Genomic DNA, 14547 nt, shown 5'->3' on the forward strand with positions numbered 1-14547 from the left:
ACACCCAAACCTTGGGATTACGTCATTCGTCATAAACTTTACTACAGTTCCTGCACCTAAATCTTTGGAAGGTACTGCCTCCACCCACCTGCTAAATCTATCGATCACTACTAGAATGTACCTTTTCCCTCTTACTGCTTTTATCATATCCACACAGTCGATCACCAGGTGCCTAAATGGCCTTTCGGGCACAGGTATGTGACCTATAGGCGTTGTTATTCCCTTTCTAACATTGTTTTGAGCACATAATTCACACTGTGACAAAATATGGCCTATAAATAGGGTGACCAAAACCCATCATTTTTTACTTATTACATCCCCCCTTGCACAATGGTCTAACCCATGCACTTCTGAAATAAGAAAGGTCAGCCATGGTGTTGGTGCTACCAACAATCCTTCTTCATTGGTCCACATGCCCTCCAAGTTATGCTCAGCTCCCCTTTGTATCCACATTGTTTGCTCTGCTAAGGCTGCCTTACCTTGCATTTCAATTATGTCCTCCTCTGTGGGTTCCAGATTCAAGCTTACCTGAGGTGCTTACCTGAGGTTCCTAATCTGAGGAAAGACATTCTTGCTATAGAGGGAGTACAGAGAAGGTTCACCAGACTGATTCCTGGGATGGCAGGACTTTCATATGAAGAAAGACTGGATAGACATGCTAGAATTTAGAAGATTCAGGGGGGATCTTATAGAAACTTACAAAATTCTTAAGGGGTTGGACAGGCTAGATGCAGGAAGATTATTCCCGATGTTGGGGAAGTCCAGAACAAGGGGTCACAGTTTAAGGATAAGAGGGAAGTCTTTTAGGACCGAGATGAGAAAATCATTTTTTACACAGAGAGTGGTGAATCTGTGGAATTCTCTTTCACAGAAGGTAGTTGAGGCCAGTTCATTGACTATATTTAAGAGGGAGTTAGATGTGGCCCTTGTGGCTAAAGGGATCAGGAGGTATGGAGAGAAGGCAGGTATGGGATATTGAGTTGGATGATCAGCCATGATCATATTGAATGGCGGTGCAGGCTCGAAGGGCCGAATGGCCTACTCCTGCACCTATTTTCTATGTTTCTATGTTTCTATACAATAACAGCTGATCGGCATCCAGGCGCTGTTCTGGCTGCTTCGTAATCAGAATCAGAATCAGATTTTATTCGCCAAGTATGTTTTACAACATATGAGGAATTTCACTGGCCAGGTCAGTCATACAATTAAAACAGATCACTCAAAACACATTTTAACATGAACATCCACCACAGTGACTCCTACACATTCCTCACTGTGATGGTGTGGCGAAATAAAGTTCAAGTCCTTTCCCTTAGTTCTTCCTCAGTCGTGGGCCTCGAGCCCCCATTGACAGGACGATCTTGACTCCCGTAGCCGGCGGCGCTCGGGCCCACTGCGTCGAGGCGATCTGCTCCTGCATCGAGGGGATGTCAGCTCCCTCGTGCTGGACGATCGAACCTCGCGTCGAGGCTGGTGAACCTTCTGCGGCTTTGGAGCTCCCGACTAGCCTCACCCGAGACTGCGAGCCCTTGTTGGCAAGTCCATGGTGGTCGCGGTGGGAGCGATCCCAGGCAAGGGATCAGCTCCGATGGTAAGTCCGCGCCCCACGGTGGGGCTCACAACAGTCCGAGGATGCTTCCAGCTCCATCGATCGAAGGCCGCTGATCCCGGAGAATGTGATCCGAAAAATTATCACATCTCCGGGAAGGTAAGAACCTGAAAAAAAGTTTCCTCCGATCCCCTCCCCCCCCCCCCCCCCCCCCCCCCCCCCTTCCCCCACACAAAACAAACCGAGCAACATTAAAACACACTTTCAACACGCGCTAAAAATTAAAAAAAGATCAAAAAACAAACAGACTGCCGGCAGGGCGACCATCTCCCCCGGCACCCCTGGTGGACTTTTAGTGTTAACACTAATAGTGTTAAAATCTGTTTCCGCCTCATCATTCCATTGCAAAATGTTTCTCAAGCTTGTGTGTCCTGCATCCTTCATTATTTTCCTTAATGGAGTCAGTTTCAGCATTCTCTCCAATCCAGTCTGAACTGTATCCTGCCATTCCCAAGAACGTCAACATTTGTCCTATTGTCTGAGGCTTGGGAGCTATAATTATTCCCTCAATTTGATCTGGTGCTATAGCCTTTACTCCTTTGGATATTAATCGTCCTAAATATTCTACCGGTTGCTTACAAAACTGCATCTTCTTACTGGATACTTTATGGCCTCCGCATGCCAGCCTTTCCAAGAGAATCAAAATGTCTCACTCACATTGCTCCTCACCTGCAGAGCAAACCAACAAATCATCCACATATTGTATTAATGTACCTTCTAAGGGTATACCTTCCAAATCTGCCTTTAATATCTGATTTAAGACAAGGGGCGAGTGTTTGAATCCCTGCGGCATCCTCGCATAGGTGTATTGAGTACCCTTATAGGTAAAAGCAAACATATACTAACAATATACTAACAATGGTCTGCTAAGGGCACACTGAAAAACACAGAACAAAGATCTGCTACTGAAAAGTAAGCTGCCTCTATTGAAACATTAGTCAGCAGTGTATGTGAATTTGGGACCACCGCTGGCCAATCTCTCACCACATTGTTTACCGCTCGCAGATATACCAGCCATCTTCAGGAGTTCTGTCAGTTTAGTGGTAACTATCACTTTCATCAACACTGCCTTGATCTCCAAATCTCCCAAAGCCAACAACCATCCTGTGTTATCCTCCTCAAGGGCCCTAATCCATTTCCTGCCACATCATGAAAAGTGGGCAAGGCATTTTTAGCCCTTCCAGGTTCTGGGCCCCCAAGGGATATACTGTGTCTGTCGTGTTCTTTTTAAAAGCAACAGCATCATTTTATCCCACCGTTCCTGTTCCTCTTCTTCCACCTGTATGTCTTCCCATTCCAATCCTTCTTGAAGTGCCTTCTTTCTCATTCTAATCTCTATTTCTTGCTTCTCAGATATTCTAGTCTTCCTTTAAGATTCCTTCACCTTTCTTTTAAAATCGTCCACTAAATCCTCATCCCTTATTTCCCTCGCATTTCCCCTATCATTTCCCAATTCTGTTTTCTCCTCACTGCCTTGCCCTCCCTTCAGTGACCACTTGTCCATCAGTTTCCAGTCTGGTCTATCACTTTCCTTGCTCCCCCTTCTCCTGAATGCGATACCTGAAAATCCTTCTGGTTCCTCAAGTCCTGCAGCCTCCTGATATCCACTTCTACTTCCCTTATTTCCTTCTCATCAACCCAACTTGCAACCTCTCGTTCTATCTCCACTATTCCCTTTACTAAGGGACACTGCTTTGTATCATTCGGGCCTGGATAGGGAGGGGGATGCCCAGGGTCGCTCAAGCTTGGATATAAGGTCAGCTTTTTTCCTTGGGGTTTCTGACTCTCGTGCTACTTTTCGGTTCTCTCACCTTCTTCTTTGTCATTTTCTCAAGCCCTTTCCTTCCGCTCTAAACAGCTTAAGTATATCTAACTCATTTTCTCTCCTTTTTTCGCGTTTCCAACTTTTCTTTGGACCTATGATTCTTAATTAACACTTGCATCTCATCACACTTATTTATATCCAAAGCACCTTCCTTGGGCCACATCATCAACTGTTTTTCCATTATTTTTCCCCATTTCTCAGAGTGCTTTATAATGTCCTCTTTAGATACAGGGAACTTTTGACTTAGTAGTTCAACTGCAGTTACCTTACTAATTGTATTATCTTGTTCAGTGCACTTTATCAATCAGTCCAGTTGTAGTCCTTACTAGACTAAGTGGGACCCGTTGGGTCCCATGTTCACAGGGGAGGGCTGGTCCCCAACACAATATTCCACCTCTCCACAATTCCAATATTGGTGGCCAGTGGGGGGGGGGGGGGGGGGGGCGCTAGTATGGGTATTGTGGACTGAAGGGACCGGTTTCCAGAGGGCTAGTATGGACATTGTGGGCCAAATGGATTATTTGGGTGACCATGCCCATCAATCTCCACAAACAAAGACACACATTCTCCTCTCTGTTTCTTTTCAGCATAAGCGAGCTCACTGCATTGTGCCAAAAGTTATTCAAAGTTTGAAGGCGAGTTTGTTTTAAGATCTTGAGCAGCCTCGATTCTCATGCACTTTTTTCTTCTTTAGCTTGTCTGTTGTTTTTTCTCCATGGTGCTCTGCCTTGTTCAGCTCTCTCACTGCTGAATTCAAAACTGCTTCTTCTGCCTCAGCCCTTTCCCTTCTTTCTTATCTGCCTTTTCAGTCTCCAAGTCGCTATAGTATCATTTTCGTCTGAGAGTGCCATTCCCTGTAGGGGTGCTGGAGCCTCCCCCACCCCCCTGGGCCTTATATGGGGGAGGTGGTCTACACTATTCTCAACTTTGTTTCTCATTCCCCACCGATTTGTTCCTTCCCCCCCCCCCCCCCCCCCCCCCTTCTATATACTGGGTTGCCATGTCAGACAAGGGGTCTCCAGAGAAATTACCAGTACTGGGCTTGTTCTTAACTACTAATTGCTTGTATTCTGAACTCTTCTTAACAGCGCTTTCTTTCTCTGCCTTGGCCCTTAACAATTTGCAATTTTTTGTTACCTAATTAGTCCCTATTCTCCCTGGCGTTACCTGTTCTGTCCGTACAGACCCCTTATTCTTCTAAGGGTGATAGCCACCGAATGCCTTGTCTGTTCAGACCCCTTTCTCTTCTCAGGACGGTAACCACAAGGTCTTATTCTTATCCTGCCTGTTCAGACCCCTTACTCTTCTTAAGGGCGGTAGCCACAGGATGCCTTGTCCATTCAGACCCCTTTCTCTTCTCAGGGCAGTAGTCACAGGTCTTATTCTTATCTCACAGAATCTACTTTCTCAGATTAATATATTCTACTTACCCTACTGCGCAATCTTCTTGAGTAATCCTCCGGGTCCCCTCTTAAAATAATTTAGGAACAGATTCTTTGGGTCGGAGAGGCCCTCTGACTGCCTAGACACTTCTGTGTCCCCAGTGGCTTCCCGTTTTCAACAGGTTATTAGTCCAAATGAGACCTGGGCGTCCTTGTACACCAGTCACTCATAACAAGAGGATTTCAGTATAGGAGTAAAGAGGTTTTTCTGCAGTTGTATGGGGTTCTGGTGAGACCACATCTGGAGTATCGTGTACAGTTTTGGTCTCCTAATTTGAGGAAGGACATCCTTGTGATTGAAGCAGTGCAGCATAGGTTCACGAGATTGATCCCTGGGATGGCGGGACTGTCATATGAGGAAAGATTGAAAAGACTAGGCTTGTATTCACTGGAGTTTAGAAGGATGAGGGGGGTTCTAATAGAAACATATAAAATTATAAAAGGACTGGACAAGCTAGATGCAGGAAAAATGTTCCCAATGTGGGGCGAGTCCAGAACCAGGGGCCACAGTTTTAGAATAAAGGGGAGGTCATTTAAGACTGAGGTGAGAAAAAAACGTTTTCACCCAGAGAGTTGTGAATTTATGGAATTACTTGCCACGGAGGGCAGTGGAGGCCAAGTCACTGGATGGATTTCAAAGAGAGTTAGATAGAGCTCTAGGGGCTAGTGGAGTCAAGGGATATGGGGAGAAGGCAGGCACGGGTTATTGATAGGGGACGATCAGCCATGATCACAATGAATGGCGGTGCTGGCTCGAAGGGCCGAGTGGCCTCCTCCTGTTCCTATTTTCTATGTTTCTATCTCAGCTAGGGGTGTTACAAAGTTACAAAGGTCATATAACTGTCACAACTGATTTACGCTAAATGTTGAGCTGGCTTCGAGGAGAGAACCCAAACACCTTCCCCCTCAATTTATATAAACAAAACACACAAAGGCGAGCACAACTGTCTTGCACAAAGGTCTTATCTCAACATAAACAAGCTAATTCAAACATACAGAACAAAGCCAAATCCAAACATGCAGAGCAAAGCTAATACAAAGAATAATAGATAAAGGATAATATTGAAGTATCTCAAGTGTTACAAATACCAAGAATATAAAATATAAAGATAATATACTCCTATACTCCCCACCCCCATACATCACAAACCCCAAATACGTGCCTAGCTTCCATTTGTTAACTTTCTACAGCAGTAGTGCTATGTTCAAAACTATTAAATGAAAGCTTCATGCACGACCGCTGGTGTTAGACCAGAGCTCTGGCCTGAACCCTCACCTCGGGTGACAAGCACTGTATCACGGAGAGAGATAAATGGTGGGGGAAGGGTGAGGAGTATATTGAACAATGGGACAGCATGCAGGTCAGAACTATATGATGTATTGCAACTTTGTGATATCTCACCAAGGTCAAGGGCAAACTGTCAATTTTGCAGGAGGGCAGCTCACCACACCTTAGCAACTATGGTAGACTTGCAAGGGGTCAATCTGTGGAGGCAGTAATGACAATTTCTCTGTCCTGGGCATTCTGCTGCAGATAGACACTGCATCATTGCAGAGAGCTGGTTTGAATCATAGAGCTGTACAGCACGGAAACAGGTCCTTAGGCCCAACGTGTCCATGCAGATCGAGTTGCCTAGTTGAACTCATTCCATTGACTATTTGATTCATATCCCTTTTAGAGGACATAATGTATAGAAGTGATTTATCTGGATTATTAATATGTAATTCAGCTCTAAGTCTTGGTTCTTGGTTCTCCAAAATATTCCAAATGGAATTTAAACTGGAGGTGGTGGAGGGAGGGCTTAAGCCAGAAAGGGTTATTGGGAAGAAAGAGCTACTTTAAATTTAGTCGCATCTGCATGGGTAACTATAGTAGGGTGGAGATTGTTCCATGCTTTAATTGTGCGGGGGAAGAGCAAATTGCTGTACACATCTGTCTTTGTAGCTGGAATCACAAATTAGATTGAATGCCCTCGTCTGCTCCTAATTGGTTTGGGTTTGGTGTAGGTCTTGTAGTCTATGTCGAGCTGGCCATTTAACATTTTGTTAAAACAGGTCAAACGGTGAGCTTCATGTCTGTCTTGGGGAGGGTTCCACCCCAGATAATTCAGAAGTTTGGTAACACTCGCTTCTCTCTCATAGGTGTTAGTAACAAATCGAGCGGCCTGGCTTTGGACACGTTCGATGGAAGAAATGTTTTTATTTGTGTATGGGTCCCATGCTGCAACTGCGTAGTCCAAATGAGGTCTAACGAGGGTGAAGTATAGCTTCTCCTTGACAGAAGTTGAACAATTATGAAAGTTGCGCCTCAGAAAATTTAGGACACCTGTTGCTTTCACCGTTGCATGATGAGTCTGACCATTCCAACGCAGCTCATTCTGCAATTTGATGCCAAGATACTTGGTTTGTTTGGATTCTTCAAGGGTGACACCAAGTATATTGTAAGATGTTTCGCCTGGATTCCTCTTTCTGGTGACAGGCATGGTTTCACATTTGGAAGGGTTGAATTGCATGCCCCATTGTTGTGACCACTCAACCATTGTATCGAGATCCTTTTGGAGAGCATCTTCATCATCAGCTGACTTAATTGGACGGTACAGCAAACAATCATCAGCGAATAGTCTGGTCGTACTTGCGACTTTTTCATGGATGTCATTTACGTAAAGCAAAAACAGATGTGGGCCAAGTACTGTGCCCTGAGGTGTACCACTCAACACTGGATGCCATATGTCCATCCACGGCTGGCTTCTGACGTTCCTGCTGGTAGTTCTGGCTGTAACAAAGTACATTGTTGATGTGATTGGAGTGATCTGCAAACTGGATCCTACATTTAAGCAACAGTACATATTGCCAAGCTGTGCAGGCAAAGTATGATAATGCACCAAATTCAGACCAGGCGATTCTGACTGATCTTGGATAGATATCGTATTTGTGATCCAAATTCTCATGCTTATACAAAGTCACTCTGAGCACCGTCTCGTACTGGCTGACTGTGTGCTATAAGAAGGCCATGACACTGGCTGGGAAATATGGAAGCTAAAAGTGAAACTGATGTCCACACAAAAAAAATATAGGGACTTAAAAGAGACTATACAGATTGACGAAACACAAAACCTCGCTGTGATCCTTTGATACACTGGTGGGAATCGATTAAAGAAAACATTAAAAGATTGTTCATCCTCAAAGGTGTTTGAAAGGCCAGAAAGAGGCAGAGAGAAACTTTCCAACACCAGAAAAACTTGCTGAATCTGCTCTTTCTGTGGTCAAAGAGGGGAGTGTTTCAAGGAGAATCCAAGCCTCATTCTTTGCCTTGGAGTACTCCAAGATTATCTTTCAATCCAGTGTCTTCTGGGTGGTGTGGGTTGAGGTATGATTACATTTATTTCTTGGCTGGGGCCTTGTGGAGGGAGCAGCTGTCAAATGCTCTCCAACATATCCTAGCAACCTGACGCAATGAAGTTCTGCAAGTCCTTCTCTGCCAGGCTATACAATTAAAAAAACGCACCTCTCAGAACTTTCTGTCCTCTTTCCTGAAGATGTGAACAAGAGGGAGAGTCTGGGCCATCTGTTACTCTGGATAAGCTTGTAGAATATAGAACCAACAAATTACAATTCTATTAGTGCGCCAGTACAGTGGCACTGCGGTAGAGTTGGCGTCTTACAGCGCTAGTGATCCAAATTCGATCCTGACTACGGATGCTGTCTGTATGAAGTTAGTATGTTCTCCCAGTGACCATACTTCGGAAGCTCCAGTTTCTTCCCACATTCCAAAGCCATATAGGTTTACAGGTTCACAAAAATGCTGGAGAAACTCAGCGGGTCCAGCAGCATCTATGGAGCGAAGGAAATAGGCCTTCTTCAGACTGATAGGGGGTGGGGGGAGGCGGTGATAAGAAAGGAAAAAGGAGGAGGAAGAGCCCGAGGGCTGAGGTAGGAATGGGAGGAGACAGCAAGGGCTAACAGAATTGTGAGAAATCAATGTTCATGCCACCAGGATGCAGACTCCCCAAGCGGAATATGAGGTGCTGTTCCTCCAATTTCCGGTGCTGCTTACTCTGGCCGTGGAGGAGGCCAAGGACAGAGAGGTCGGATACGGAATGGAAGGGGGAGTTGAAGTGCTGAGCCACCGGGAGGTCAGGTTGGTTAGTGCGGACCAAGCGGAGGTGTTCGGCGAAACGATCGCCAAGCCTACGCTTGGTCTCACCGATATAGATCAGCTGACATCTAGAGCAGCGGATGCAATAGATGAGATTCTGTTAATTGCTTCAGTTAATTGCCCCTATTGTGCAGGATGTGAAACTGGGATAACATAGAACTATCGCTGATTGTTGGTCATTGGTGGGCTCAAGAGCTTTATCTCTAAACTAGATATAGCCATATATCAGAAGCAATACCATATTCTCATATGCTATTTTAAATATGTGCTATCTTCTTAATTTAAAATAACACAAATAAATAATAAAATAATGTAAAACTGCAAGGTTAAAAACTAGAAATAATAAACATTGTGTGAGAACAAGCTGAGATTTAAAAAAAAGTTTATTGATGCACATAAAAGGTAATAAGGAGCTCTTGTGCTTAAAATCCCAATTTAATAAGGATATGCATTTGACTCTACTGATATGTGAACCCACTAGTAGGTTTGACATGGAAATTCAGTTGGGACTCAATATACCAAGGAAGAGCACAACTTATTCAAATATTGTGTAAGAAGGAACTGCAGATGCTGGTTGAAATGGAAGATAGACACAAAAAGCTGGAGTAATTCAGCGGGACAGACAGCATGTCATGGAGAAAAGGATTGCTTGACGTTTCAGGTCGAGATCCTTCTTCCGACTGAGAGTCAGGGGAAAGGGAAATGAGGGATATAGACATATCTATCAAATATTATACCAAATATTACTCAGTGCTTAAAATAGCTACCTAAAACTAACCCTAAAATATAGGGAATGTTTGGTAGTCCCAATACATTCCAGTTGCACGTTGTATAATCTGTCATGTGTATATTGATTACACTTAATTTATTGTGTTAAAAAAATATCCCCACCAAATATTAAATCCCAACGACTGTCGTTAATTTATTATAGTCTGCACCATCTGCACCATGTTTTCCTCTGTTCAGCTGCTGAATTTCTAACTTCAGACTGAGTTTGCTTCAGAAAAATGCGTTGGCATTAATTTGCTTAAAGTGGCTACTCACGCTGTCTCAGATTTGAGAAGCCCTGGAAAATAATTGTTTGTGGTGTCCGATTTTAGCCCTCACTTAGCTGTGGTCCAGTTCAAAGTTACAGATTTGTATCTACAGGAAACCCTTGTTTTAATGGACCCTCTTTGTAGCGATTTTTGGTTATAGTGGACCAACCTGCCGACCTTCGGCTTGCACTATTTCCCAGTCGCTTACCACCCCGGCTTCTGACACCACCCGCCCCAGCTTGCAAGGTGCACCAGCAAGCCCTTCTTCACCCACCACATGGTCCGGTCGATGTGACTTTTATTGCGGCTCACGTTGTAGCTTCAGGGGGCAGCATTTCTTCGGGCTGCTGCCACCGACAGGACATGCTTGGTCACCATGGGGTTCCCTCCTGTCAGCTTTTTCTTCCTGTAGTTTTGTCCGTTTCCAGCTCCATCGCTGCCTCAGCCTCTCCCCCCCCCCCCCCCCCCCCCCCCCCCCCCACACTGCCGCCTGCTCTTCCTTCCCCCATTGCTTTGTCCAGTCGGCCTCTTCCCCCACCCCTCCTTCATTGCCGCCTTCTCCTTCTCCTCTGGAGTCACCAACATACTCCACCTTGGAAGATGTTGACAACTGCGGGGGAGAAGGAGAAAGAGGCGGCGGTGCTGGGGAGTGGACAAAGCGATAGCCGACAGGAAGAATAGGTAGCTGGTGAGAGGGGAGGAAGTCCCATGGTAACCGAGTGCATCTTGTCTTTGGCAGTGGCCTGAAGAAGGAGCTGACGGCCAGGGACTACAATGTGAGCCACAAAAACAGCCGCGTTTACTGGACCATGCGGTAGCTGGTGAAGAAGGGCTTGCTGGTGCAGACCAGCTGCATTGATGCCTAGTTTGAAGGTGAAACAACACTAAGTACTGGAATAACTGAGCAGACTAAATCAGTCTGAAGAAGGGTCCCAATGTTATCTTTCCGTGTTCTCCAGTGTTGCTGTCTGACACGCTGAGTTACACCAGCACTTCATGTCCTTTTAACCATCATCTGCAGTTGTTTGTTTCAACTACTTTCAATGATAATACCGTACTCAGTTATAGTGGACAATCTGCAATAGTGGATACCATTCACCCCCCCCCTCCGTGGTATGTTATAACAAGAGTTTACTGTATTCATATATTTTGCTGCACAATCGATGTTGGACAACTTTGTCCTTGACCACCAACTCTAAATAGATATAAGCATATTGGCTGCTGAGTGTACTCACCCCATGCTTGATGGTTCTATTGAAAGTCAGTGGAGTGGAATGTCAGGATTTGAGTTCAGCTGGTAACTGCTCTGCTCACGCCCAAGCAACCAAAGTCCTATTATGTAACTTAATTCCTTGTTTCCAATTACTTATGTTCTGCAATGGCATTTTAACAATTTGTAATGTTAGATCTATATATTAAGGACAGGAGTATAAGATTCTGATCTATGTGGCTCATTTGAAAAAGCAATCTGTATTATTTGTGTCCAATTTATTGAGATGTGGGACAGGCAATGAAAAAAAGTTACAGTTCCAACTATTCCAATTTCAGGATATTAATGTTCCTACTACAGCAAAAGCCAGTAGTTAGAAGCCATATCTAGCCTGGCAACATTTGATTTATATGGCAGGACTGCAGGCAACATTCTGAAGAAGCAGGAGTTGGCTCTGAGCACATGTACCTATAAATTTCACTCTCACCATTAAATTTTAAATGCATTGTGAGTTCAACCAGAAGCAACTCATAGCGACAGCATAATTACACCCTTGATAAAAGATTATTTTACTAGAAGCTGCTAATGTGTAAAACATGGACACCGATATATTAAATGTACCGGTCCAAGATTAGAATTTATAGATGTTTATACAAGACCACCCACACTGAGGCATCTGCAGGCTGGCATTCTATAATTGCCATATTGAATACCCTTAAATTGTAACGTGGCTTGGAAAGATTAAAAAAGATCTTTAAGAGTTCTTTCCACATCTTGCTTTGCTCTGGGGGTTGGTATAGTGGGGGGACACTACTTACCATAATAATTTCTTAACTTCTTGCCTAAATTGGATATGGGTTAGTAATGGGCCTGTCCCACTTAGGCAATTTTCAGCGGACTGCCGGCGACTGTCAAGTTGCCGGCACTTGTCTGAAAAACCAGGAACTGGAACGGCGACTGTCATAGTGGAACACACACACACACACACACAAACACATCGCAAAGGCAGGGGCTAGGGCAAGCGGGGGAGCGCTGTCTGAAATTTACACAGTGCAAAGCCAAGATGATACAGACACACACCACGGTGAACATGAAGGTTGGCGCTGTAATTAAGATGGCTAGCACAGTGTATGGTAAGTCCTTAAAAGAGGGGAGAAGGAGGTGAAGAAGTGGGGGAGAAGGAGTGGAGCCAACTTTAAGAAGCCAGACAACTTTTAATAAGCTAGAGATACACAGCTGTGAAGTTCGGCGGACATTTAACATTACCGGTCGGTTATCCTTGGTTCTGAAAACTCCTGCTTACGTTTCTTTCCCCAATGAGCCAATGAAAATGACCAGTCAGCAAAGGCGATTAACTAAAACTACCTACGACTACCTCGACTACCCATAACTACATGGCGGCCCCACTACAACTGCACCTACGACTACAGAATTATCGATTTTCTCCATGGCGACCGACATGTTGGACGCAAAATTTTCGGCGACCATACTTGAGGCCGCGACTAGTTCCCAGAATGCGGGAACTCCTCGCGACCATGAAGGAGACTCACCAAGAGCCACCAGCGAACATGTGGTGACCATGTGGCGAGCGCAGAGTCTCCTGCACTCGCCTAAAAGTCTTCTAAGTGGGACAGGCCCATTAGGCTGAAACTACTTTCCATTAATACAAAGTATTAACAACTGTCCTTGTAGCAGGCTTTTTTAAAATATTTATAGAATTGAATAAAAATGGTCATAGAAGTGCCAAGAAAATCTAATATAATCAGATTGCACATTGTAAATTAATCCAATAATATCAGAGAAATGTAGGAAATCCGAATTATTGTAAACTTGGAAAAAAAATAGGATTTTTGTAAAGATTGACACAAAATGCTGGAGTAACTCAGCGGGTCAGGCAGCATCTCTGGAGAAAATAGATAAGTGATGTTTCAGGTCAAGACCCTTCTTTAGACTGATTATAGCCTTCTGTAATCAGTCTGAAGAAGGGTCCCGACCAGAAATGTCACCTATCCATTTTCTCCAGAGATGCTGCCTGACCTGCTGAGTTACTTCAGCATTTTGTGTCTCTCTTTGGTATAAACCACCATCTGCTGTTCCATTTTATTATATTTGGATTTTAGTATCTGGTTTGGAAATCGCATATATATCATATGTAAGAAGAAATGCGCCATTGACTAAAATGGAATATTTCAGCAATTAAATCCCAAAATTGAAATATTCTTTCAGAATCATTGGGTCTGTGGATCTATTTCAAAGACTGGAAAATAATTCTAATCCCTTTGTTCTTGTATGCCATTTTTTTTTAGGAATACCTTTGTGGACATTCTCCGAGCTATTCTCCTGTCCCTGGAAATCCTGATTGAAGATCCAGAGTTACAGATAAATGGATTTGTGTTAATTATAGACTGGAGTAATTTCACATTCAAACAAGCCTCCAAACTGACTCCCACCATTCTGAGACTAGCCATAGAGGGATTGCAGGTTAGTAATTCCATGTTTTTTTTTCATCTATTTTGGAATGAAAAGTTTCATTGTTTTACACAGTTAAAATCTTCGACGGTCAGAACCTTTTTCCCTGATTGAAAATATCAAATACTGGAGACCGTAGGTTTAAGGTGAGAGGGGCAAAGTGTAAAGAAGATGTGCAGGGCAACTTTTTTTACGCAGAACGTAAATGTAGGGAATAGAGGGATATGGGTTATGTGCAGGCAGGCAAGAGTTGGCCTTTGCATCATGTTTAGCACAGACATTGTGGGCCAAACGGCCTGTTCCCGTGCTCTATGTTTGCTGTTGTGGTGTTATATCTCTGTGTTGTATGTTTTTTGTTCTTTGTCAGCTTCAGAATTTGAGAAAATATAGCACAGTCACTGTTTCATCACCCGCAAAAGACACAATAATAATGTTTTATTATTCTTGAAAGGTGAATTACCTATCAGCAAAGGGCACTGTGCAGATATTAGGCACTTCCCAATCATGAGGAAAACAAACTGGAAAGACTAGCTATTTAGAACCATTAGAACCATGGGCGGCCCAGTGGCACAGCCGGTAGAGTTGCTGCCACAGTGCCAGAGACTTGGGTTCGATCCTGTCCTCGGGTGCTGTCTGCGCAGAGTTTGCATGTTCTCCATGTGACAAGGTGAGTATCCTCTAGATGTTGCAGTTTCCTCCCATGTGCCAAAGACGTGCGGTTTTGTAGGTTAATTGGCCACTGTAAATTATCCTAGTGTGTAGAGAGAGGATGCAAAAGTGGGATTACATAGAACTAGTG

General features: G+C 44.1%; 1 protein-coding gene across 2 annotated transcripts in view; it reads left to right on the top strand.

Annotated features, from left to right (window-relative positions):
• Nucleotides 1–14547, top strand: part of clvs1 (clavesin 1) — a 79033-nt gene that overhangs the window by 17325 nt on the left and 47161 nt on the right. For both annotated transcript variants that reach the window (XM_033019786.1, XM_033019787.1), the window contains exon 3: nt 13586–13760. In XM_033019786.1, the coding sequence (XP_032875677.1) occupies nt 13586–13760 (175 nt within the window). The remainder of the gene's footprint in view (nt 1–13585; nt 13761–14547) is intronic.

The sequence above is a fragment of the Amblyraja radiata genome, chromosome 4 (assembly GCF_010909765.2).
Source record: "Amblyraja radiata isolate CabotCenter1 chromosome 4, sAmbRad1.1.pri, whole genome shotgun sequence".
Lineage (NCBI taxonomy): Eukaryota > Metazoa > Chordata > Chondrichthyes > Rajiformes > Rajidae > Amblyraja > Amblyraja radiata.